Consider the following 24,506-nt stretch of genomic DNA (forward strand, 5'->3'; position numbering starts at 1 on the left):
TGAATAAAAGAAAGTTAATAAAAATATAAGAGAATAACGAGTGTAATAAAAATTTAGTTACATATTGAACGGGATAAGACAAAACATATAATCTAAACACTAAAAAAAGTTTTATTAACTTCAAAACTAGTGAGGCTAATATGTGTCTACTTTTATCAGAATAGCGAAATTAAAGGTTTTTGAAAAAGTACATAATTCACAGAAATAATATTCATTTATGCATTTCTTTAATTTTATTTGTAAGGAATAATTATATGGAACATTTTGACTTCTTTCATAGTTCTAATGTTAATATAGGGACTTTAGAACGTTTCAAATTTAAAAACTGCTCTCTTGAAAATGTATGTGCGAGTAAAGTTTAGACAATTCTTTTCCATAAATTTAAAAAATTGTGAATTGTCCAATTTTTCTCATGTAGCCTTCGCATAAAACCACCCTAATGTACCCCAAAAAGTTAATGCTCACTTCAGACTCTTCTTTGTTCAGCACTTCAGCCAACACACGATTGCTAGGTTAACGGAATAAAAATAATCATGAAGAAAAAGGAGAAAGAGAGGAAATCACCCCGATCCAAAATATCTACAAAAAGCAAGCCACTGAATGAAGACTCATGGCGCGCAGAGATAGAAAGTGTCTCCATCAATGATGACCAATGGTGGTGCATAGTCGCTATGATGGTGGAGACAAATATTGAGTACGCCAAGTGCGTAGAACTTTTCAACGACTACGCTGTAGACGGTAAACGAAAGGCCATTTACTCTTTGAGTTATCAGAAAATGCTAGCCGCTGTGAAAACGCTGTCCAAGCAGAGCCTGGAGAAGTGTCCTGCGATTCAGGGCATTTGTCATTATGCGAGTAAAGTTCTGAGCGAAGAAAGCGATCCTTTGCCGATTTGGTTGATGGCTCGAGTCATTAAGTATCTAATACACCGAGCTAGGGAAGAAAGCATAGGCATAATGAAAAGATTAACCGAGTTGGAACGCGAAATAGACGAAGAGTACTGGATCATGCAAAATGTAGCTGATTGGGGTACGAATGAGAACTGCTACTTTGTACATTCTTTTCAGCTTAATTATTGAATTTTTAGGACAACCTAAATCGAAGGGTTTCGATTTAGAAAGATTCAATAACAAAGCGAACACAAGGCTGCGAAAACGAAACGAGGAGTGGCGAGACGCCATCTTCATAAGCGACGCACCTCTAAATGGTCCGAATCTCTATGTAATTTTGACTGGCTTCCATGATCCCGATCTGCCAGAAGCATTGATAGATGCTGGGGTGCCATTGATTTGTATAGCTCCGATTAAAAGTCCAAGTGATAGGTTGTATCCCTTTGTGAAGCAGGAAATACTAGAACACTCTATGCCAGCCAGACAATCAGTCTTTGGGAGCTACGTTTGCAATAGTCTCGAGATTTTCACATTCTGGGCAACGATCCACAATCGATCAATGAATCCAGAGTCTCATCCAACTTTTTGTGACATTGGATTTCCTAGTTTTTGTTCTCCAATGTTACCACAGACTTTCGATAGCCACGAATATGAACGTCAGAGGAAAGAAATCTATGATAGGATCTCGTATTTCCTGTACGATCTCTACGATCTTTATCGAGAACATGCTGACTATTTAAAAAGTATGAAAGTGGAGAAAAATATTGTTGATACCGAGGAGAAGTGTAATCAGAAAATTTACGAAACTTTGTTAGAATCTGTTCCTCCAGAACGCGTTTCAGTGCCGCTGATATTATTTGCTATGTCGATGCAAATTGAGTTTAACGAGACCAAAGTTCTAAACAGAGAATTAACTGATGTGGATGAGGCAAAGAAATCTGAAAAGGTAACATATTTATTTTTACATAATGCATGCTCACTAAGACCATGTGAATGCTTTTAGCGCGCCAGCGAAGACAGAAAAAGCGAAGGCATGGATCCATCGGTTGATGCGTTTGTTAAACAAAAATTAAGTGAACTTAACGTCAAATTCGATCTGACTAAAGAAACCGACGATGAGCAAGATGTAACTGATATCGAATTAATTCTTCACGGAGATGCTCTGAGCGAGACCATTCATCTTCTCGATGATTCTGCAAACTTTCCCTTAACAAGTTTCGACCCGAACGACATCTCTACTATTTTCTGGCATCCACGCATCATGGGTCTACATTCGATGCACAAGATCCCCAAAAAGAGACTTCAGGAATATTGTCATCATATTGATAAAACTCTACAATATTTTGATTCTCAGACGAGCAACGAAGAAGTCAAACACTATTTGCACATCTTAATATTCGACAGACTGATATTCGGGAAGTACCAAAGTGTAACTCCTAAAGACATCAGAGAAGCAAACATAGCGAATGCAATGAATTTACATAATTCCTTAGACTCCATGACACGCTCTAAATCAGTTCCGAGTTTGACATCGCGATTCAAGCAGGAGATTCACTTTTACAGCGACAGCAATATCGACTATAACAAAATGGTGTTAAAGCTGATCGAGTGTTCTCCCTTATTTGACTTGATAGACCCTCGCGAGTTGCTAGCTCCTGGTTACTTAGAGGAAAATGTCTTCAGGACAAGGGTCAATGAAAAGCTAAATCTCCAAGAATTCGATGATCTAGAACTTTTATCCAAGCCAGTATTCCTGCAAACTGTTCACCATTGTCTCCTTCTATTTGATCGTTTCGTGGCGCTATACTTCGAGCCCACAGACTCCGTATTACTGTGCTTCAGTAACGAGTGGAGGATTAATGACGTGCAAAAGACGAAAAGAATGTCCAACATCCGAACACCAGTCTGCTTTCGTGACTTCTGTGAGTACGTAGTAGCGGAGGAAGAGGATTGGATTCGCCGGCAGGAGAAGCTGTACAGATTGCAGACGACAGAGTCGATAGGAAGATTGATGAAGAAGGTTGAGGAGATATACGACGAGACACTGTTGTTTCGCGACGAAGACTTCATTCTACCTGGATCTCTGAAGGCCAGGGATCTTCAGAGGGCCAATGACTCTGCTAAACGGATAGAGGATTCAGATATAGGCAATGATAAATCATCTAACGAGGGAACATATCGAATCCGCACATACGGAATTTGATCAATCTTTACAGGTTTTATAATATTTCTTTTTATCGGCTATCGTCTGTATTGAAGGGGTGAAAACAACCCTAAAAACTGGGGGTCGAAAACATTTTCTAAAATATCTTAGGAATTATCAGCCATAAGAAAGAATACCATTTGTTCAATTATGTTTCCACAAATGAACTTACTCCTTGCAACAAATCTGAAAAAATTCTTCTGTTTAAATAATGTACTAAAAATTAATGTCTTTTTCAATTTTTTCTGCAAAGTATTGACCTTTCGTATGATTTTACATGCTTTTTTATTTTTTTTTTTGATATAATAATTTATTGTATACATATTTTACTCGCAGTCTTTAGGAAATGCAGTTTTGAAATACGTATTATAGAAAGTATTTGTACACTTTTATAATATTTTGGGTTATTACACTATATTATAGTTCATGAATTACCCCTTGACTAGCTTGAACAGCTACAAGTATAAAAGTGGGGCGGTACTAATTACGTGTACAGAAAAGCCATACTGTGCTTAGTTGATCCGCAACCATAAAAGTTGTAGCCAAAATATACATTATTTAGTTGCACGTAAAATTGTTCAAATCTTTAAAAATACGGTGGTTCTTAAAAACATGAATTTTTTATGCATAGTTACTTTAATGGAGTACTCAGTGCAATGTCTTTTAAAATGGAAAGGCTAAAAAGGTATACTATATTTAGGGCGGTCACAGTAATAACAATTTTCTGGCATCAACTAATTTTTCAGACTTGAAAGTTCCAATTAAAATATTGGAAATCGTAAACATGATTTGACATATAGGAAGTCCTAATTGTTAGCTAGTTTTCTTTAAGACAATAGGAAGTGTAGAAGCAATTATGTGTAATTATCGATGAAGACTTTATAAAAGACTGAATTTATTTTCCACCCCAGAATATTCTGCCAAAGTGTATTTCTCACATTTTTCTCAAATTTACTTATATAAGTAAATTTGCCCTATAAAAATACGCCCTTTAAAAGATAAACTTATTTCGTACACCCAATATTCTCAAGATAATGTTCAATACATTTTCAATCGAAATATGTCTTCGACTTTCAACTGTAGAAGTTGTTTTCACCTCTTCAACATGGATAATTATCGATAAAGAAAATTCATATATGCTGAATATTTTTGATCACTCTATAGACGTCCGAGAGTTGATCAACGTCGATGTGTACGGATTTAATATGTTACCTTGTAAAAAAAATGTGGCAAAATATGGCGAAGATTGTACTTTAAAATTCACAGTATCACTATTTAACATAGAACCCAATACATGTATATTGAAGCCTTAGCTCTAACAAGTAGTAAATAAGAAAATTTATAGAAGGGTGGTTGAGAAATTTTTTCTCACGATCAGATGCAGAGTCCGGTGCCACCAGCGAAAAAACAAGCAGGGCTTCAAAGAAAAGGAAAGCTGAAAAAGAAAAAAGCCAGAAGAAAGAGGGCAAAAGCAGTGACAGGAAAACTGCCACGAAGGAAAAGAAGTCGGACGCAGAAAAAGGGTCTCCATCGAGCTTGGAAAGAAGCTCGATTGTTGATGGCGATGAAAACGGAGCGCCTTATGAGTTCATAGGTTACGACCTCGGCAGACTACGCGTGCAAGTAACCAATCGCGTGAAAACCTTCTTCTCGGCTGATGGCACTTTGGTGAGGGTGGAGATGGACGATTGGCTTTACAAGAACAAGGATTTACGCGTTACTGTTGCCATCGGAGATAACAATTTACGATTGTTTCGTCGGATTGCTGGCCGTGAAGAAACTAGCCAGTTGTTCCACGTATCAACTAAAAGAGGAATCATTCTTAGCTTCGAGAAACTGTTCGAGACGCAACGTAAATGAAACCAGTAATTCCAGAATGAGGATCAAGTTTGAAATCGAAGTTATTTCTGTATGAAACGAATTTCAGGGAATGCTTGGTCACGGAGTGTTGATTTCAGAGCTTCGTGGCCATCAGGATTAATGATAGAACCGATCCTCGGTGATGAGACGGAGAATCCATTTTACATTCGTCAATCGTACATCTCGAAGAGTTACAACGGGACGCGCGAAGTTTGTCGAAAGTTTCTGAGGAATGGAACTGTTTTGAAGTACCTTCCCAATGGCGAGATCATCGTTCTTCGCCCAAACGGAGCGATAGTTACGTGCACAGCTTTTGAGAAACTTCAACACAGCGAACACGTAATGCCTATCAATCAAACGAATAATCCGAAAGGTGAAAACGGTAAGACTTTATTATTATTATAGTCGTACTGGTAAAAAAAGCAAGAAATGTGTAGTTCAGATTTGTACAACTTTCTAAGAATCTTTATAACAGCAAAATACAAATAAAGATATATAGTAAACTAGGATAACATTGGCAGGTTTTGTAAAAATTTAATTGTTCTCTTCACAAACTTGATATCCATATCTATCTAATTTCCACAATTGTAAGTTCTACAACCCTAATAAGGACATACATATCATACGCTGAAATTCAAATCTTGGAATCGATAGCTTCCAATTCTCAAATTTTTAAAGCCTCAAATATTTAACCTTTTGCACTCGTAAGACCAGATTTTCCATACATTTTATTCCCTCTAAAAGGACAACCGAGCGCAAAAGTTTAAATATTCAAATTCATAAATTTTTCTCTTGAAAAATGAATGAACTCATAACTGCCAATGTTGTCCCCTGCTGTTAACGTTACCCCAGTTTACAGTAAATCAAGTTCACAGCGAAAAAGACACTGTATTTATAATTTAGAGTAAATCTAATAAAATAGTGTGTGTGCGTATACTTTCAAAGGCAACAGACTCGCTAAAGAACCGAAGGCTCCTCTTAAAAGTAAAAGGAAACCGGGTTCCTTGAAATCGCAATTGCCTGGAATGGTCGAGAAGGATCCTATGTTCGCACAGCAAGATTCAACGACGGTGAGTCAAGTGACCGTTAAACTTCGTTTTGATCAAAGCACCAAAATGATCTAATTTAATACGTAAAACGTTCAACCCTTCAGTGTCACCCAACGCAGAAAAATTTAATCGTTCCATACTTATTACCTTAAAAAATCACTAAACTCCCTTCTAAACCATATTTTACATTTTCTTTCGATTAGTTTTATTTTCCTATTTATTTCTTCTCGCATAAGCTGAAATTCCTATGATTCTTGCTATCCAATGAAAGTTTCATGAAACTGATTGTATTTTCCAAAAATTCATTTATGTACTTTGATACCAGGGCGTCGGAAGCGTATCGTCTATAATGGACACGGTTAAAGTGTCACGATACACAGTACTGAATCATGATGGTCAATGGTACGAGGTGGCAGACGACTTGGTTGTAAGCGAGCACCATCGATTACTCGTGAGAACAGCGTCCGACTACGAGGTCGACGAGAAATTCACACGTCGCGCTGACGGTACAGACATGTTGCTCAAGTCCAACGGAGAATTGATTGTCGGATTCCCAGGTAAGTTTTCACAGTATTACAAATTCTTTCAAATAATTCCGTGTTTCGATAATCAAATATTTTTTAAGAGTTTATGGTGTTAACTAAATAGTCGAAGTCTCGCATAATCTTAAAGCTCTATACAATTTAATATTTAGTTTAACACAATGTAACCACTCTGATTTTTAATGAAATGTAATTTTACTGAACAAAGTAAGCGCTATTTGCTTCTATAATTCTTCTCCAACGTTCTACAAGCTTGTACCTTTCTTGTAAAATTCCTGAGTTTTACTTGCAAAAAATTAATTAACCGTTGTTTCCACCTCGTTATCATTTTATAATTGCTATTTGCAAAGGAGTTTATTCTCGATAAAATGGTAATTACAAGAAGATAGATCTGGTTTCTAAGAAGGATGAGGTAAAGCTTCTCACCTGACATTCTTCATTCTTTGTGGGGCAGTGTATTATCGTATAAAAGGAGTAAAATAAATGCACACTAGAGAGTCAGTGTGACCCAAGTCCTTTTCTTAGTTATCAGAGCATTCAGGGTTATTGTCACGAGCCTTGCGTGTCCATTTTTCGCAGCTTGAACCCTGAATCAAGTTTTCTTCATCGGTTTCTATACAATCTGTACAGAGTCTCCGCATTTGTCACTTTCGATTTTAGTGTTCTCGTCTTCTTAAGTATATTTTCTAAGATTCCTTCTGTTTTTAATTCTTTTTTATTTCCTTTTTCTTCGGTCAATAATTTATGAAAAGATGAAGTGAGGATTTCGCTTTTCTCAGATCATCTTATCCTTGTTTGAATTCGCTTACGTTTAGCATCGGATAACGAGGACAATATGAAAATATTTCGATAAACATTAGTGGCAGTCCTAGTAGATGCCTGCACATTTAATGTTTTTAAAAATGTATTTCTTTGGGAGCAGTAGGTACTCAGGTCGTCTCCATCATAGAATTCATTTTATACGTTCATTATGTTCATTCCATAAACCTTTTTCCTGACTATTATTGTTGTTGTATGCAGTAGATGCAATTTTAAATATCAGAAATTTTGAATACTCGAAGTTCAGTTCATCCAGATTCTGTTTCAAATATTAACAGTGATAATCTGGCCACATGAAAGAAAATCGACCTGAAAAATACCATATTTAGTCCAACTAACAGAAAACATGCAGAAACTTTTTCCAGCACCTAAAAGTTTTCATAAATAAAAAACGATTCTTCTACGATCCTCTCGTGGCATTCATCACTGTTTACTCTTCTAGAAATTTCACAGTAAGCAATGTTAATTCAGAAAAATCCTGTTAACGTGCTTTAGCATTTTTCGCAGTCATCGCGCAACGTAACCGTAAATATTTATTTTACGTGGCTGGACAGAATTATGCAACGATTCACGCCCGCATGACGTGAACAGTTTTAATGTAACACGCGAGGGCCAAGTTCATAAACTTTCATCCCAACTTTCCTCATCTCTGCCGTATCTTGTTTTGCCCCATGTTGAAACAGCTTCGGTAAGTATTTGTGCAGCGAGGTGGACCGTCGATTGTAATGTAACGAGATTCCTTCCTTCGAAACATATTGTGTCTTTGAAGCATGTCATTCGATGGAACTATTACACTGTAAGTTTCGAGTTAAAATTGATTTCCTGGCGTTTCCTCACGCGGAGAAAGTTCCGTCATAGGAGTTCGTTCCACTTTTGATAATGTCGATTTTAATGTAACGACTGCCTCTTTGGTGCTCTTAAATTCATTACCCGAGCAAATTCTCAGGAAGTAGTTACGTGGTAGCTCGTAAAGTAGGTACATTTGCCTTGGACCACAAGGAAAAGCTTGTGAAGCTGAATGAAACGTTTTCCATCTTATAAAATAGAACCGAGAAGAATGTTGATTTTGTTCCTCGATGTTGTCATTCATCAACTGTTGAAATACGAACCCCGGGACAATCTTGCGCAGAATGGACGCAGGGTCAATTCTGACCCCTAATGAATTGTCTCTAATACGTACGTTCTTCGAAACTAATTTTCATACAAAAATTTCATTACTTATATTTGCCTATTTAGGAGCTGGTTCTAACCAACAATGAATATTGACACATTATAAGTTAAAAATGAATAGAATATGATACATTATACACAATGGATAAAACGATAGAACATATTCTTAGGTTTGTAATGAAAAATGTACTCTTATAACTGTATACACTGTGTACACAGTAAGCACATTGCCGCTAACAGTTGGGTGGCTCGAACTTAAAGATGGGTCTACACTATATGTTATACGACAAATTTATATAATTTTTTAGAAAACAGAAAAAAGACATGTATAACACCTCTGATATCTGTTTTCTAAAATGTTATATAACTTTATTGTATATTATAAGATGTAGACCCACCTTAAGACTTGTCGAGTTGTGCAGTATAAACGAAACAGAGCTAATTGCAAGTTATCTCAGCTAACGTACGTGTCACGAATGACCTGGCGTCCGTCGAAGGGTTAAACTTTAGTTTCTATTAAAGTCACGTTGTTTAATCCACTCTTTGCATCATACATGACACACGAATGTTTCTTCGTTTGAAAATTCGCCGCTATCTTGCCTTTGAAGGTACGGGCTGAACGTTCTCATACATTTTAGATGGTACACGTATCGCGACTGGTTATACGATTGAAAAGGAACCAGTGACGTGCGACTGGACCGAGGAAGAAATTCTGCGATACTTTGCATCGGGCAGGACAAAGGCAGAAGAAGAGGACTATCCATCGTTTTCCTGCTTTAGATTGCTCGGAGAGGAGTCCTCGAGATCCAGTGTGGAATACGAGAACGAAATGACCGAGATATCGATCGCGGACGGCTTTGTCTCTGTCCTGTTGACATGCCGCATGGAGCACAAGAACTACGCTACAGTGTTCTACGATCAGTCAGCAGTTAGCTGCGCGTTATCGATGCCCGACGATCTCCGAGTCAGCATATCGAGAACAGGTCGTTACAAAGTTTCGATGGCGAACGGAGTTAATCTAAAGGTAATCGAAAGCTGCGAGATGAGATTCGAAACCAAGATCCCTTTCCAATTCGGATCTTCATAAAAAGTCCTAATTAATGTCAGGCTGGAGAAGCAATCGCTTCTACAACTTCAGCTGCACAAGTTGATTATACCTCTATGTCAACATTTACGAATTCCCATTAGATCAAAGATGATGGCTTGTCACTGAAGGGCAGTATTTGCGCCAGCTGTGACAGTCGATTGACGTCCACGTACACCTTCTGCCCTTCCGAGTCAGGCGTCATATTCACAACCATCGACATCTTCGGTAATATTTTCGAAGTTCTGGACGACGGCAGAACCCGTTATCATCGCAAAAGTCAGTCGTCTGGGCATTGGAAGATGAACGCAGAAGCTCGCGAATCAAATAAAGAGGAAGGTGGTCCTGAAGAAGAGGAGGAGGGCGAGCTGGAGGGAAATCTCAGATGGAAGGATCGCTGCGATCACAAGGACCTTTGCAATGTGACCAATGCCACTCGATACAGAATATTTTCGGTGAATCGAGATTTGACGGCTTACGAGTACCTCCATCGATCAGTGACGAACCAGGCGGAGCTTGCGGCAATCTTCGACAACGAGACGAGTATGATCCTATACCCGAGTTCCCGCCGACCAGAACTTCGCCATCTGATCACATTCGAGACGGTGAAACCTAAATCACGATCAAAGGATTTGCTGTCATTACAGGTTAGATAACCAGGCCAGTTGCAATTTGCTTTCTGCATGCAGGCTACATTCCGTTTTCTTTGATCTGAGAGCGTGTCGAATGTAACAGTGGTTTTATCTTTCTTCCTTTGGCAATTAAGTTGCTCTGAGTGAAACATAAAATGATGTAAGATTGAAAAACGATTTCTTACAGGACTACAAAGTGAAGCCAACGAATCTCGACAGAAGGGACCTGATAAGGAGCACCTACTCCATCCCCTACGATTGGAAATTCCCGTTTGGCAAAAACGGCGATGGGATTAGGAAAAATGCCCACGACCTGCCTCTGACGACTAGCAGCGAGTTGCCCATACCAGAATTATTGAGAATTCGTATTCTGCGCGGGTTCAAGAAGCCAGGTGGAAACGCAGTGATCGATATCCAAAGAGCACTAGGACGCTATTGGATGTCCGTTAGTGAATTAATGTCCTTTCTATAAAGCTACTGCCAGATGTTCCAATTAAATTATTCGATCGGCTTTCTTCTGCATATTATGTAAAGCCGCCGCCTGTGTCGATTAAATTATTCAGTCAAATATTGCCGCTCGGCAGCACCGATTTTTTTCCGATCGAATCTAATCGATTGGAACATCTCTATCACTCGCAAAGCCCTCCATAATGCATACTTCGAATTTATTTCTTCAAATACTGATGAGGACATGAATTCTCTGAATCGTGAGCAGTTAGTTAGCGGCACGGACGAGTCGTCTATCAATGAAAAGGGGAAAGAAGATAAGCGGAAGGAGAAGACGATGTATGCAATTCTGGAAGAAAACCTGGATGATCTGGCGTTGAACGTCAGAACGACGATCGACGTCGCGACGTACAAAAGTGGCTTGGAAAGGCAATGGAAGGCACCGAGAAAGGCACAAAGATCGATCAAATTCGAACAAATGCTCAGACAAAGGGCAACAAACAAGGAAACGCTCGAATGGTACAAACGCTGCTTGAGAGAAAGAATGATTGTACCGTACTTCCAGAACGTCACTGGATCCTGCTTCATTCTGCTCAACGATTGCGTGGAAAAGGTCACTGACAAATCCCTGGCAGACGGATTGCCTGATAAATGCAACGAATCGGAGGAACTCTGCGGAACCTGCCACCAAATACACTACTCTACCGATAGAGACAATACTCATGACACAATAGATGCAAAAGATCAACAACATAAATGCTGTGGCATGGAAGATTGAAAGAAAAGTTCATGTATTAAAAAGTTGAGGTAAAATTTCTCAAAATAAAGTTTCTTCAGTGCCAGTTTTCTAGACACATATAACCTGAACTTGGCTTTATTAATCCTTTGTCTACAACCTGGATCGTTTACGACCCAAACCATTTCTGTTTCTAAATTTTACTCTGCTCTATTTAGAAAAATTAAGGTAACACATAGCAATAAAAATGACTATTGGATAACATTCTAGAAACTTGAAAGAGTACTCAAGAACTTTATTTGGATTTCTTAAGATGGAAACATATAAAAAAATGCATGAACCCAGTTTGCAGATAGAGTCACTAAAAATAAGTTTGCAGACAAAGAGTTAATGCTAAATAGCCAATAATGATTTGAATTGGATAATTATCTAGATACCTCGAATATAAAAACTATTCTAGCGACTAAAAAGTTTATAATATGAAAATATCATAACAGTGAAGAACTTTCAAGAATTTTCTCCCGTACAGACCCCCTTGGAATAAAGTTAAAATTTCCCCAAACGATTGTTGCGAACCATTAGAATAAATAACCGTATCTAGAACATTCCCAAAAACTCATACGACGATGCACATCGAATTATGCTAACTGCCTACATTTGGACGTCATCGGGCGTTGCGTTAAGCGCTCAATAGCGATATCGATGGACGCCAATATCGGGGAAACGTCTGGAGGCTGAACGCTTGTTTAATACAGGCATTTCGAGCGGAGGAGGACGTCGAAGTCGCGGGCATTCTCGTCCCGCATGCACGTTTTTAGCAGCTGGTGATTTCGGGACGCGTGGCAGGAATACTGGAGGGTTGGAAAAGGGCAACCCGTAAAGGGGTAACAGCCGTCACAGTGCCATATGCCTCGCACATTACTCGCAAAAGTAGGAAAGACTCGTAAAAGTATGGCACACGTTTTTATTCCTCCTCTCGTTGTTACGATTCCGTCTTTCTCCTCGTGCCTCGACTTTCTACTCGCGATTAACGTCTCTCTTCCTTCGAGTTTTCATTACCAGACGCTTCGGTTCCATCGAACCGCCTTGCGTTTCTTCCTTTGCTGCGAAATATAAAACGCCTCGTGAACAGGCCTTCGTTTCGGACGCCACCTGCGTGGCTTGTTACCTCTACCAGTAAAATCGTAAGGGTGGTTTATTTTCGCTGTGCCTTGGAAACTACTGTGAAAATCTGAAGCCGGTTGCAGACGTTCTGATACACTTGTCAAGACACCTGTTCAAATCTCTTTAGGTACATTGTTCCAATATATCGAATCAGTATCCACAGTTTATCGGCTGATCATGGCATCGACAGGCGATGGTTTATCTACTATCGACTTTTTATTACCTACGAAAACGTGTTTTAAACGCAAAATAAAGCGACAGGCATTCGATAGAACAAGTGGACCGAACAGGCGGCCTGACAGGTATACCGAAACGTCTGTAGCAAGCTTCGCCGACATCGGACTAGATTATGCAATATACAGATTATAGGGTGTTTCCAAATACGTGGGACATTTGTTGGAGGTAACTTCTATACGCGAAGATAATGAAGAAAGTTCGTGTATGCATGTCTGAAAATGTTTAGTTTTTTAGTTATACACTATTTTACACTGTGTATGATGTGATATTCTCTCTAGCCCTTGAGTCTTTACTGTGTACGACATAACTTTAAGGGGTTATTCTAGACACCAAACTAAGACTAAAATGAAGAATAACGATTTCACATTTAAGGCTTCATTTCTCAGTTATAAGCGTTTAAAAATCTGGTGAAAAGCACCAGAAATGATTGCCCAAACAGCAATATGGCACTAACGAAACGGAGAGATCAGCTATTCTACGATAAGTGACTTCTTCTCTTCCTTGCGTCAGTGTCATATTCGGCAACCATTGCTCGAAGCCTCCACGCGAACTCATTTCTGGTGATTTCCACCAGATTTTTAGATATTTATAACTAATAAAGGAAGCCTCAAACGCGAAATCGTTATTTTTTATTTTTGTCTCATTTTAGCGTCTAGAATCACCCCTTAAAGTTGTGATACGCTGTTCAGAAACACCTTGTATACACTCCCATTCAACATGTTAAGATTTCGAAAGAAATGTCTTTCTTAAGTAAAAAAATATATTATTTATAATATTATTCTTTGATGTTATAGAAACTGTAGTTCATTATAATTAAAAACAAAAGCAACTCCCGCATATCTATGAAAAATTTTGTTTTATCTAAAAAATAAGAGATGCCCCAACTTCTGGGCGAGTGTGTTTGTTGGTAGTTTTGTAATTTTATTATCTATTGACAGATAACTCTTTTAGAGTCCCAGTAAACTTCAGTTAAGTCACATTATTTCATGCCTCACTATGCAACTAGTGTTATGAATTGTTATCGATAAGAAGTGTATTGGTACTAAAGTTTAGAAAAATGTTCCTCATAAACGGTAGTTCTTATTTTGTTACTGGGGTATTACAGAATCCCACTAGACTGTTCTTATATTTTACCAAAGCAGTTAAAGATTAACGCTTTTAGCATTTCAAAGCCGATATATTTGATATATGATAGAATATTTTCACACATTTAAAATACGGAGTACTGAAAACATCAATATGTCTTTATAGTTATTAAACAATTTCGGAGAGGAAGAGTAAAAAAGATTCTGATGCTATAACTTGCAATTCTTCTACCAGAATTTTGAAATACATTTTCGACGAGACGAGTTATACTTTCTTTATCAGGTTACTGTCTCGAAAATGCCTTAAGGATTGCTTTCCACGCAAGTAGAATCATTCTGCGTTGTCCAGGGACGTGAAATTGACTTCGTATTTCCGGTGGCCGGCGGGCTGCTCGAAAGATTTCGCTCACGTATTTTTAACCTATATCATTTTCCCTCCCAAACGTCATGTGACGTAGCACAATGAAGAAAAAAGATGCTTCGTCCCGTTTCATACGTATTTCTTCTTTTGAGTCTCGCGAGAGTCCCTGCGGACTATATCTAAGAATCCATTTTTGATATCAGCTTTATTTAGATTCAAGCTCAAGTCAGAATACTTTTGATATGGTTTAGGTGAATTCTGTTTAATACCTGAAAGTCTTTATACGTACAGTGGTGTCTTAAAAATGTTTCAAGGTTTAACGAATTAGTAACTGAACTGATAATATTTTTGATAAGGGACACCATCTTGAAGTATATAAAAATAAGAAACGTCTTTAGTCATTTTTTTATAAATAACTAGCAAATGAAAGGTTTTGTCTCTCTAGGATAATATAAATGTAAGTATCAGTTTTAGTGTCCAATTCTTTAAAAGTAAAAATATTACAAAATAGAGAAATTATTCGCTGTTTTTCGAGTAACATATTAATTGCTGACCATCACATTGTACAAAAACTGGGAGGTCTAAAATGAAAAACATTTGTTGATGTACAAAAAAGAAACTATTATCTACAATACAATACACTAAATAGGATTTTTTGAAGTAAATATATTTGGAATAAAGTGCATTCAGCAATTTATTGATGTACTACCAGTAGAGGTTTAGAGAAGAGCAAATAATTCTACTATTTCGTAATATTTGCACTTTCAAAAAATTGCAAAATAAAACTGCAATTCACATTAATATCTTCGTAGAAAAACTAAATTTTTCGTTTAGTATTTACTTATGAAAATCTTCTACAATAGTATTTATTCTAGGGAGTTGTATCTCCTGTTAAAGAAATTTCAATACTTTTTCCTTGAGAAACAGTAACACAAGAAAGCTGGCAAGGAAAGCGGGAGCAAGAGAAGATATTTCCAAGTATTGTGCAAATACGTCAAGTTAGGGAAGGTTTAGCCGAGCCGTATGTACGGACGTTTACGTATCACGTTATTGGACAAAAGTTGCACCATCGGTTTTAGACGCGGCGCGATCTGATTTATCGTCCAGCGTGGATTTTTCGGTACGAGAGGGAGAAACTACGAGACGGGCCATTTTTCTCGGGCTGCAGCTGGATAACGTGCAGCTCTCTCTTCCCTCTATCTTCCTCTTTCCCTCCTTCCTGTTTCTCCCTTCTCGCTCGCTGTTGTTCTTTCTCGTCAGGATATATGAACTCTATACGCTCGCAGAGGCCACCGATGGCGAATCTATCCTGTCGTTGCTTTCGATAGGGCTAAAGACAGTTAACATATCATGGAAGGCTTCTGTAATAAGCCGATCCGCTTACAAACGATGGCACAGATGAATTCATATCTTTGCGGATAATTGATATCGTCATTAGGCAACATGAATAGGGTACTTTGCTGTTCCTCCCAGAACCCATCGATCGATGCTACTTTACAACAATATTCATACTGCTCAACGAAGTCTTTAATGAGAGGCTATCGACCGCCTTAGAGAAACGCCATAGACTGATTATACTTTACAATATAATATACGTATTTCGGTAGCGTTTCTGTTTACAACATCGGTTGCAACTAAATATGAAGCTAATCGATGTGATGACATGTAAGTGAAGCTGGAGTACACGACTGAGTCTGAGTTTGATCTTAGAGTTAGGGTACATAGGATGTAGTAGAGTCTAGTATACTGTCTAAGAATGTATAAGAATACGCTTTTGTATAGACTATTGAGTATGATGCGGAGAGGATGACCAGAGTCCTTAGATGACTCTGAGTAAGTCTGACGAATTTGTACTTTAACAAGAGTGACTAGCAGTGTTTATCGATGAGGCAGGACTAACAGAAGGTTGGTTATCCAATAATCTATTGCAACCTACAGAGGTCGAATTTCAGTCATTTTTCTTGATTATTTTATTCTTCGTCTAGCAATATTCGAAGTCTCTTTTTTTATGGAACTCAGGTTCAAGTTGACTTATTTAATTCTTTATGAAATACTAAATTCACAATGTTGCTGTACAGTGTTTCGGTCCCCCATCATACTTTTTGCCTTCCCAGTTCTCGTATATCCGGCAGCGAATGTAATGTCGGGAAGTTGGGAATGGATCGTCGTGAAGCGTGTAGGAACGAAACGGAAACACGATCAGTTGGTTCGCCAACGGAACGCGACAGCATACGAGGGAATTTTTAAGAAGCGAAAATCGCGGGAAGGTACATCTTTGCCGCTGGCACAGAGGAACGTCTAGGACGCGATGGAAAACAGCTGAATCCGAAATCGTATCACGTCCAGCAACGAGAACACTTCGCCCGAACCAACCCTATCTCTGTGACTTCTCCGATTCTCAACAAAAACAATCCTACTTTAGAGCTCTGAACACGTCAACCGTTTCTGCTTTTCCCTTTTCACTCTTTGCCAAGCGATTTATGACACCCACCTTTTTCAGTTTTTCTGCATATCTAACGTAACCTATTTCACAATGAAGTATTACTACTAAAGTAAATGTCCCAACATACTGACGCATAAGATGTCACGTGTCGAAATAAGTAGACAATCTATGAATGAATGTCCAGCATTTGAATTACATTCCAGGAACTGAATATACAATTATATTATACTATTCTTTGTTTTTTATTAGATGTTTAATTGAAACTTAAAATAAAATGAAATTAGAGTTAGTGTCCAGGTACCGCGACATGGTTGACTACTGTGACATTTACCTTACTCTTAATACCTCACTTTTGATCTAAATATTGAGTAAAGGAGTTACTGTGCAAAGTTAATAAGATTGTACCTGAGACACATGTTTAGGTACTAGTAATTTTCCGTATATAGGGGATATATTGATTCAATTAGGAGTTATGATCACTACAAGTAATGAATTCCAGATGCATCCTTATCAGTTCTGTATAGTAGGTACTCAGTGTTGAGAAAAACGGAAGAAGGCAAAACCGAATTACTAGTAGATAACTTGACTTCAAAATCATATTACTGTGTATAAGTACGTTGTCAAAGAACAAGAAGCTTATAACGAGAAAACTGTGTACTACATGGCGACTCTTGGATGTTAAGACTTTATAGGACACGACATTAGAGTGTTGATAGAAATACAAAATATGAATCGTTATAGCGATATGAGAAAGTTGGACGAAAGACAGCTGACTCAAACAAAAATTCGTGGCAACAAAATCCCAGCATTCGGTAAGCTCCTCGCCAATTATCGACTTGTTACTTTCTTGTTGCATCATGGTGCAGGCAACGATGCTTTGTGCCTCGAACAGCTTAAATGGAAGAAAAACTTTTGATAGCTTTGTAATAGATTCTTAAAGGAAAAGTTTTTCTACCGTAGAAAATTGTTTTTTCCGCTCTAAAGAAGTAAAACGTTAGGAGGATCGCTATAATGAAACGTTACGTTTAGACCAGGAAATGATTATCTGCGGTAACTGTCAACTCTATGAATAGGCGATCGAAAAAAGGCAGTTATTTGTTACCAAATAATATTTAATAAAACTTGGTAACAATTGATACTTTTGACTTTTGAGTGGTTGAGAAGCCCTTGCATGCTTAATGAACATATAATAATCAAGTTGTTAGTAGACACCATACATGAGACTTGTAAAAGGACAAATTGAACCTGATAAATATCTAGGGTACGTGTCCATATTTTTGCACCTGTACCTATTTCTGTTCCTTCAAATTAAAATCATTTTTAAAACAAAAAATTGTATTCAAAGTATAACACTTCTGTTTGAATATTACATGTTAATAAATAAACTCAAATGAGAAAAATAATTTCTCAGTTTATGTATAAAAACTCTTTCTTTATAAATGATCTATATATCTACCTGTCGAAAAATATGGTCCTCAATCTTTAGGCATTAATATTACATAACCAAACATTATGTCTCTGGAAGAAACCATTTATTTGGAAAACAAGTTGGCATATTACAGCTTACGAGTACACAGAAAAGCAGATAACTCGGGGGGTTATAAAAATAATCGCCGATAAGTATTCGAAACATAAATCCGTAGGAAGCAAAACTGCCATTTGTTACGCAAAGGCGATGCGGTCTTGAAAATTATTCGTATTCAGCGAAGCATATCGTTTATATATCAGTAGGGGAGGAGGCGAGAGAGAAGGCGGACTCGAGGCTGGGGGTTGGGATTTTCAATATGGCATGGTCAACCGCATGGACGGTACCTCTCAATGGTTCTATAATTTTATGACTTCGCACAAATCCTCTGCACCATGAACACTGAATATTCGGTTGATTTGTTAACGATATACCATGCAGGTATTATCGAACAAGAATTTGGTATAGAAAAATTATGTCGATAAAATAGCGTGAGTGTGAACAGCGAATTGCTTGTTCAAGATCGAGCTACTTTACGAAAAATTAGCAACGGGATTGCGATAGCTTCTCGACACCAAGCAAGTAAGTTGTTATCAAAATTCAGCATTCTTTATTTTTGAAATTGGGCAGGAGAGTATTTGAGAATAATCATTTTTATAATTAATATTTTTCCACAATATGCTAAATAGAGTAAGATTTTCTGTAACTTTAACCCCCTTTAAGATATGGTATGTCACACCTTTGTATTTTCTCTCCATCTTGACCGAATTTTTTAAACTTCAATAACATCAGTGTCTCATATACAGAAATCGCTTTACCCAATTTTATGAAATTCGGATAACCCAATCCACAGATATTATGCAAAACACACGCCACATATATACATATATACATATGCACACATGCACATACATACACACACACATTCGTACAATTATAGGTAATTTAGTTATCGGTTTGTTAGTATTTCTGGTCTCGAGGGACCTCAAAATATCGAAAAATTAAAAAGAAACGGAGCGATTAAAATTTGACCGATAGCAATACTTTCTCCTCTGCTATATTATAGCAATGGGGAAAATAAAACGCATTCTGTGTGTTCGAGAACCGATCGAGATGTCTATCAAATGCGAAAATGGACCCCGGTTCAACGATCAGCTGAACTGGGTCTTCGCGAAGTATTGCTTCGCGCGTTAAAGGGAACCTGTCGATGTGAAGAAACTGTCTGTCTCCCCTTTTCCCCTGTTCGACTCCTTACGCCCCGTTGCGCGTCGAATTCGGACGCAAAACGTAATTTCGAGGGAAATCGGGCAACTCGTTTGTCGATCGACTTCGACGTGACTCACTATACCACTCTCCAATTTCCTATGTTTCTCTTTCTCCCGTTCCTCCTTCTCTTTCCGCGACTTTACCTTTTCTTCTCCTTCAAACTATTTCGCCTCTCTGTTGCCGCGCTCTATAGCCGTCGAACCTTCGTTACTTCAACTAATTGGGAGCCTGATTAATTAGGGAACTTTGCTTGAATTTCAGTTCGACCCTTCATTCCGCGGTCTACGTTCGAGTCTCAAAAATGCGAAGAGTGTTTCAAAAGAAGGGGAGGGAAGGGGATGGCAAAACAGTGTGGGAAATCAGGGAACGTGTCCGTTAACTCTAAAAACCGTCCGATGGATTCGTATTCCCCGGTAATCGCCGAACCTGCTTTCCGCTCGAAAAAAAACGAAGACCTTAATCACTGACTTCCTTCAAGCGATACTGCATTTAAATGGCAGAGATTGAAAGGGTGACGTCAGAGTGTCATATTCTGGAAGCGAATGACCTCCAATGCTACCGGTTCAACAGAGTTTTGTAGCTACAGAATGCTGTTTAATGAGTCTGATAATGCTGACTTGTGCGACGATATAACGTGAAGCTATTGAGGGAAACTCAAAAAAGATATGTCGTAGATCGATTATACTTTAACGATATAACATTTCTCGGTAATGTTACCGAGTTACAACTATTAAAAAATATTAGGGTAAGTGAGCTGGCAAGGCGTAGGTTATCTAAGTACAACTGGTGTACAAGAATGAATCTCTGCAAGAATAAGATTCATATATGGAATCTGTCAAATGAAAAACACTGTTCTTCCAAGCACTAGCTTAGGCCTTATACAGGGTATACAACAGATGTGAAACATTTTAAGAAGTGATTCTATATGTCGAAATAAGAGGTAAATCAAGAATGTCGAAATTGCATTTAGGGGTACGTTTCCATGTTAGTAATTGTTGAGAAAACGACTAAAATATGCGTGAAATGTGTTTGACTTGAGGAGCCATTCTACTGATGTCGCTGCACCTGACGCGAACGATAGAGTAAATCCCAAATCAGACACAGTTCTCGCGCATTTTATGTGTCCTTTTCACACTTCGCACATAAACGTCGATGCACGCATATATGCTCACTTTTTTCTTCCATTTATATGACGGGGCGCGCACATGTGTGCTCGTACAAGTGTTAATATCTCAAAAAGGAAGCTTCTTTCAGTCATACTTAACTTTCGTCGTATTTTGATACATAGAATTGCTTCTTAAAATTTCTGACACTTATTATCGAACACCCTGTATAAACTAGCTGTTAGAGAAGCTGGAAAAGGATAATCAAGATCCCTAGATTATTGGGTGAGTAATTCTGGTTCTGGTCTGGTAAATTGTTTTGAACGAAGCTGTTATAAAACTTTATCAGGGAAATACCTAGGGACTAATATAATGTTAACGGAAAGCTGGTATCCAACACTCCTTCTCTTAGTTGGAGATTATTCAGAGATAGTAGAAGGGAAATTTTGAATGGCATAAATTAGAGAAGATATTATTTGTCATTTACTGAGGCTAAGTTTAATATAACCAACGATAATATGTGAAACGACTATGACGAGTACACTGAGAATCTGCCTTAAGCTTATGAAATGAAACGAAGACGCTTGACTTGACCTAAATGCTCAACTTTAGCTTAACGTCCAATGCTCAGTTGAGCTCATCGCGTGTGGATGCATATCTGGTACACATAGTATTCGAGTTGAGACGAAAGTAGCCTACACCCGAAAACCTGATCTTAAGCTGGGTCTAAAGTCGTTTGGATCCATTTTATAAAGACACTGGGTCAAATGGGCTGTCACGGGAATTGGAATACAACCGAAAGAGTTCCCGGTTTTATGTGCTCGTAGATTCGCGAAATGACATACCCATTAGCTACGCTGGACTCCCAGGAGTCCCCTGAGGTTACGTCGATATCTCTGTATATCGCTTCGAGCTTCGAAGGTCTACGAGCAACCGCCCTCGATATCTCGTTCCCGATATCGCGGTCTGGTAATACAGCCTCTTTCTCCCTTCCTCTGTCTATCTCCATTTTCCCACCACCCCTTATCAGTTCTTCCCTTCTATAGTCTTCTTTCTCCGTCATTCTGCTCTGCGACAGATACAATCGTGTTCTTTGTTTTGCCATCGCGGAACCACCCTGGGATGAAGTCCCGGATTGCGAATGAATGCACGAATGTGATCCTTCGCAATCTCAAAGGAAGAAATTCCATCCAGTATAGTACTCCTATGTACCTCTGGTAAGTAGACTTTTAATTTAGGAAAAGAAATAATTATTCTGATCTTGAACTCCTAAACAAGCGAAGTTTGCACGATTGTTTCTTCATTCCGTGGTTACTAATCTGTTTGGCTCTATGCCTGCGCTTTTTATCCAAAAGCGTGTAAACGGCCTAGTAAGTTTACAGTGTGGGGATTCGCGAAAACAGTCGCTGCAGCAATCAAGGTAACGTTAGAATCTGGCTGCTGTCCAGCGTTCGAAGATTCTGTTGCATTGATTTCGTTAAAAACACCACAAATTGTTCGTTTCAAATTGTCAGCTATAAAAAGACTCCCTGCTAGTTCTCTTGTCGCACGCTAATTCAATACGACCAAGATTATTGTGTGGTGTACAACTTTTAGTTGTCTAATCCTTCAGAGACAAACTCTGTTCCATAAATAATTCTTTAATACTAATTATTATTTTAATACTATCAATATTTTATCGATCAGTAAGGTAGCCAAAGTTTGAAGACTCAAAGACACGTAATATCGCAAACCTGAGTTGATTGACCGTTTTAGCGGATCGTATTGGTGAGATATCACCAAACCTGACACGTCACAGCGCTGAATGACACCTCCATCGTTTCCGTGAAAATCAACGGACTGCTACGATCGAAATCCCATGATTGCATTCCCGTCCTGCGTTTTAATCTTGTATGGAGTGTATTAAGCGACCTTTCAATAATAAATTCATACCAAAGTTCGCCCGAGAACGTGAAAATGCAGACTGCTGACGCATCGACGAAGGTATAACGACGTTATCGGTACTGGAAAGATTAATGAAGCTAGGAAACGATCGATAAGATGTCCTCTATTTTGAATATCCACAAAGGAACTCATTACGATTTTCAGTTCCTAGTTGACGTTTAACTTTAAACTGTTAAAGGCTTTAGCCACATCAATTATATTGTACATTTAGTCAGATAGTCTGAACCTGCTAAATCCTTTAAACAGATGGAAGGTAATAACACAGCAATGTTATAACTAAGGTAATTGACAGGATCACTAACAGGGACTCTCGAGTGAGAACTTGAGGATATTAAACGCATTAAAAAAACTACAAAACAAGCTACTAACGACTACTGACCGTAAGTTTAGTTAGTCATAGTCTAAAAATGAGTTTCGATGCATGGATCGAAAAATAAAGACAAGAACTCCTCTCATGAACAAACTGAATTTTAATCTATTTCAATCCATTGCCGCGATTACGGACCACATTTCATGCCCTTACATCCAGTTCGATTGTGAAATGATTTTGTACACTAGCGACATCTGACGATGAAGATAACAACTTTTAGTCAAATGTATCATGAGTGTTTTCCCCATTCTCTCATTTATTGAATTTAAATTGTACCCTACGTCAATAAGAAATACCACCGAGGATACATAAGGTAAATGTCCCAATATCCAGATGCTTAGGATATCAATCGTTCTAGTAAGTGGACAACCTAAAAATACATGTTCTGACACTTGAATTACATCTCAGTCCCAGTAGTTCAATCCTACTATTTTATGCTATTTTTCGTGTTTTTTTTCATTAGGTACATTGGAATTTGAGGTTAAAATTAAATAAAATTAATGTTAGTGTTCAAATATCAAAACATGGTCAACTACTGGGGCATTTATCTTAGGAACAGATCAGTATATAGGATAGGCTGGACAATCTATGGACTTTTGCGCTTCGTGTTCTAACATACCGACTTTGTGAAAGATCACTGGTTTTTGAGCGCTCTACGCGATTTTCAAGCAGTGAATGTAGAAAACACGTTGTGTTTTCATCACTGGCGGTAGTAATGCCATGGACGAAGTCCTATATTTTGACCAAGTCTATATTTCGTCGCTGATGTTATCATTTACGATAATATTATTACCATCTTTAGGTTACTATTAACATTTCACTTTCCGACTTACATTTAGAAGGAGACTCTTGACTCTTCGGTGTGATCCTCGGAGAGTTGAATGAAATTCTAAGGGATGAATCTAGAAATTAAACGATGACATTTTGTGAAATATTTCGTGTTAATGCATATTTCTTGGTAACAATTAAAACAAAATTATACACAGAATGTAGCAGGATGTATGGTAGAACCGGGAAGGCAAATACGTATAAAATAATGACATTAGTACCGCTTATTATTTCATATATGTATGAAGCCCGGGGATAGTCAAATACAAGGATAGAAAAATGAAAATATTTGGGCAATTGAAAAGATCCTGCGTTACTTGTATCGCTTACCGGCAACTTGAACAGTTAAAACTCAGCGTTTCAAGACTGAGATAGTAAGGGTCACATCTGCCTTCTCTCTCGATTTTTCTCAACTGTCGATGCGCCGAGCTCACATAGCGTGGCTCGTGTAATAAGATGTATAGTGGAGGGGGGGAACTCGCGTTCCTAATTCGGAATCATATAGTGTCTCCATCTCGTCTTTATAAGACAGCAACTTGTCTGTAGGTAATGCTGTCTGCAGGAAATGCTGTTCCCGTAACGAAAACTGTAACAGCAGATACCGACCCGTCAATCCCGAAGAATCACTACTGTACCCCTTTAATTTTATCAAATAATATATGCATAAAAATGATATAGTTCTATTTACTTCTAGGAAACAGTTTATTGGATTTATTCTTCTGCTTCGTCAAAAGCACATTTTATTTATCAAACGATGAATAATTTAAATAGTATGAAAATTACTATTAGGGATATTTCACAACATGAA

The 24,506-nt window shown here is 38.1% G+C and overlaps 2 protein-coding genes across 2 annotated transcripts; both read left to right on the top strand.

The window, feature by feature from the left end:
- The first annotated feature begins 533 nt into the window (after nucleotides 1-533).
- Nucleotides 534-8,936, top strand: LOC143185082 (uncharacterized). The gene is made up of 9 exons (XM_076387807.1): nucleotides 534-1,029; nucleotides 1,088-1,836; nucleotides 1,894-3,037; nucleotides 4,258-4,389; nucleotides 4,472-4,945; nucleotides 5,021-5,335; nucleotides 5,899-6,023; nucleotides 6,328-6,559; nucleotides 8,920-8,936. Exons 1-9 carry the CDS (start codon nucleotides 534-536, stop codon nucleotides 8,934-8,936), a joined length of 3,684 nt encoding a protein of 1,227 aa, XP_076243922.1.
- Nucleotides 8,937-9,416: 480 nt separating this feature from the next.
- On the top strand, nucleotides 9,417-11,474 carry LOC143185083 (uncharacterized). The gene is made up of 3 exons (XM_076387808.1): nucleotides 9,417-9,567; nucleotides 10,447-10,694; nucleotides 10,965-11,474. The coding sequence occupies exons 1-3, from the start codon at nucleotides 9,417-9,419 to the stop codon at nucleotides 11,472-11,474; spliced, it is 909 nt and encodes a 302-aa protein (XP_076243923.1).
- The last annotated feature ends 13,032 nt before the right edge of the window (nucleotides 11,475-24,506 follow it).

Source organism: Calliopsis andreniformis, chromosome 10 (assembly GCF_051401765.1).
Source record: "Calliopsis andreniformis isolate RMS-2024a chromosome 10, iyCalAndr_principal, whole genome shotgun sequence".
Lineage (NCBI taxonomy): Eukaryota > Metazoa > Arthropoda > Insecta > Hymenoptera > Andrenidae > Calliopsis > Calliopsis andreniformis.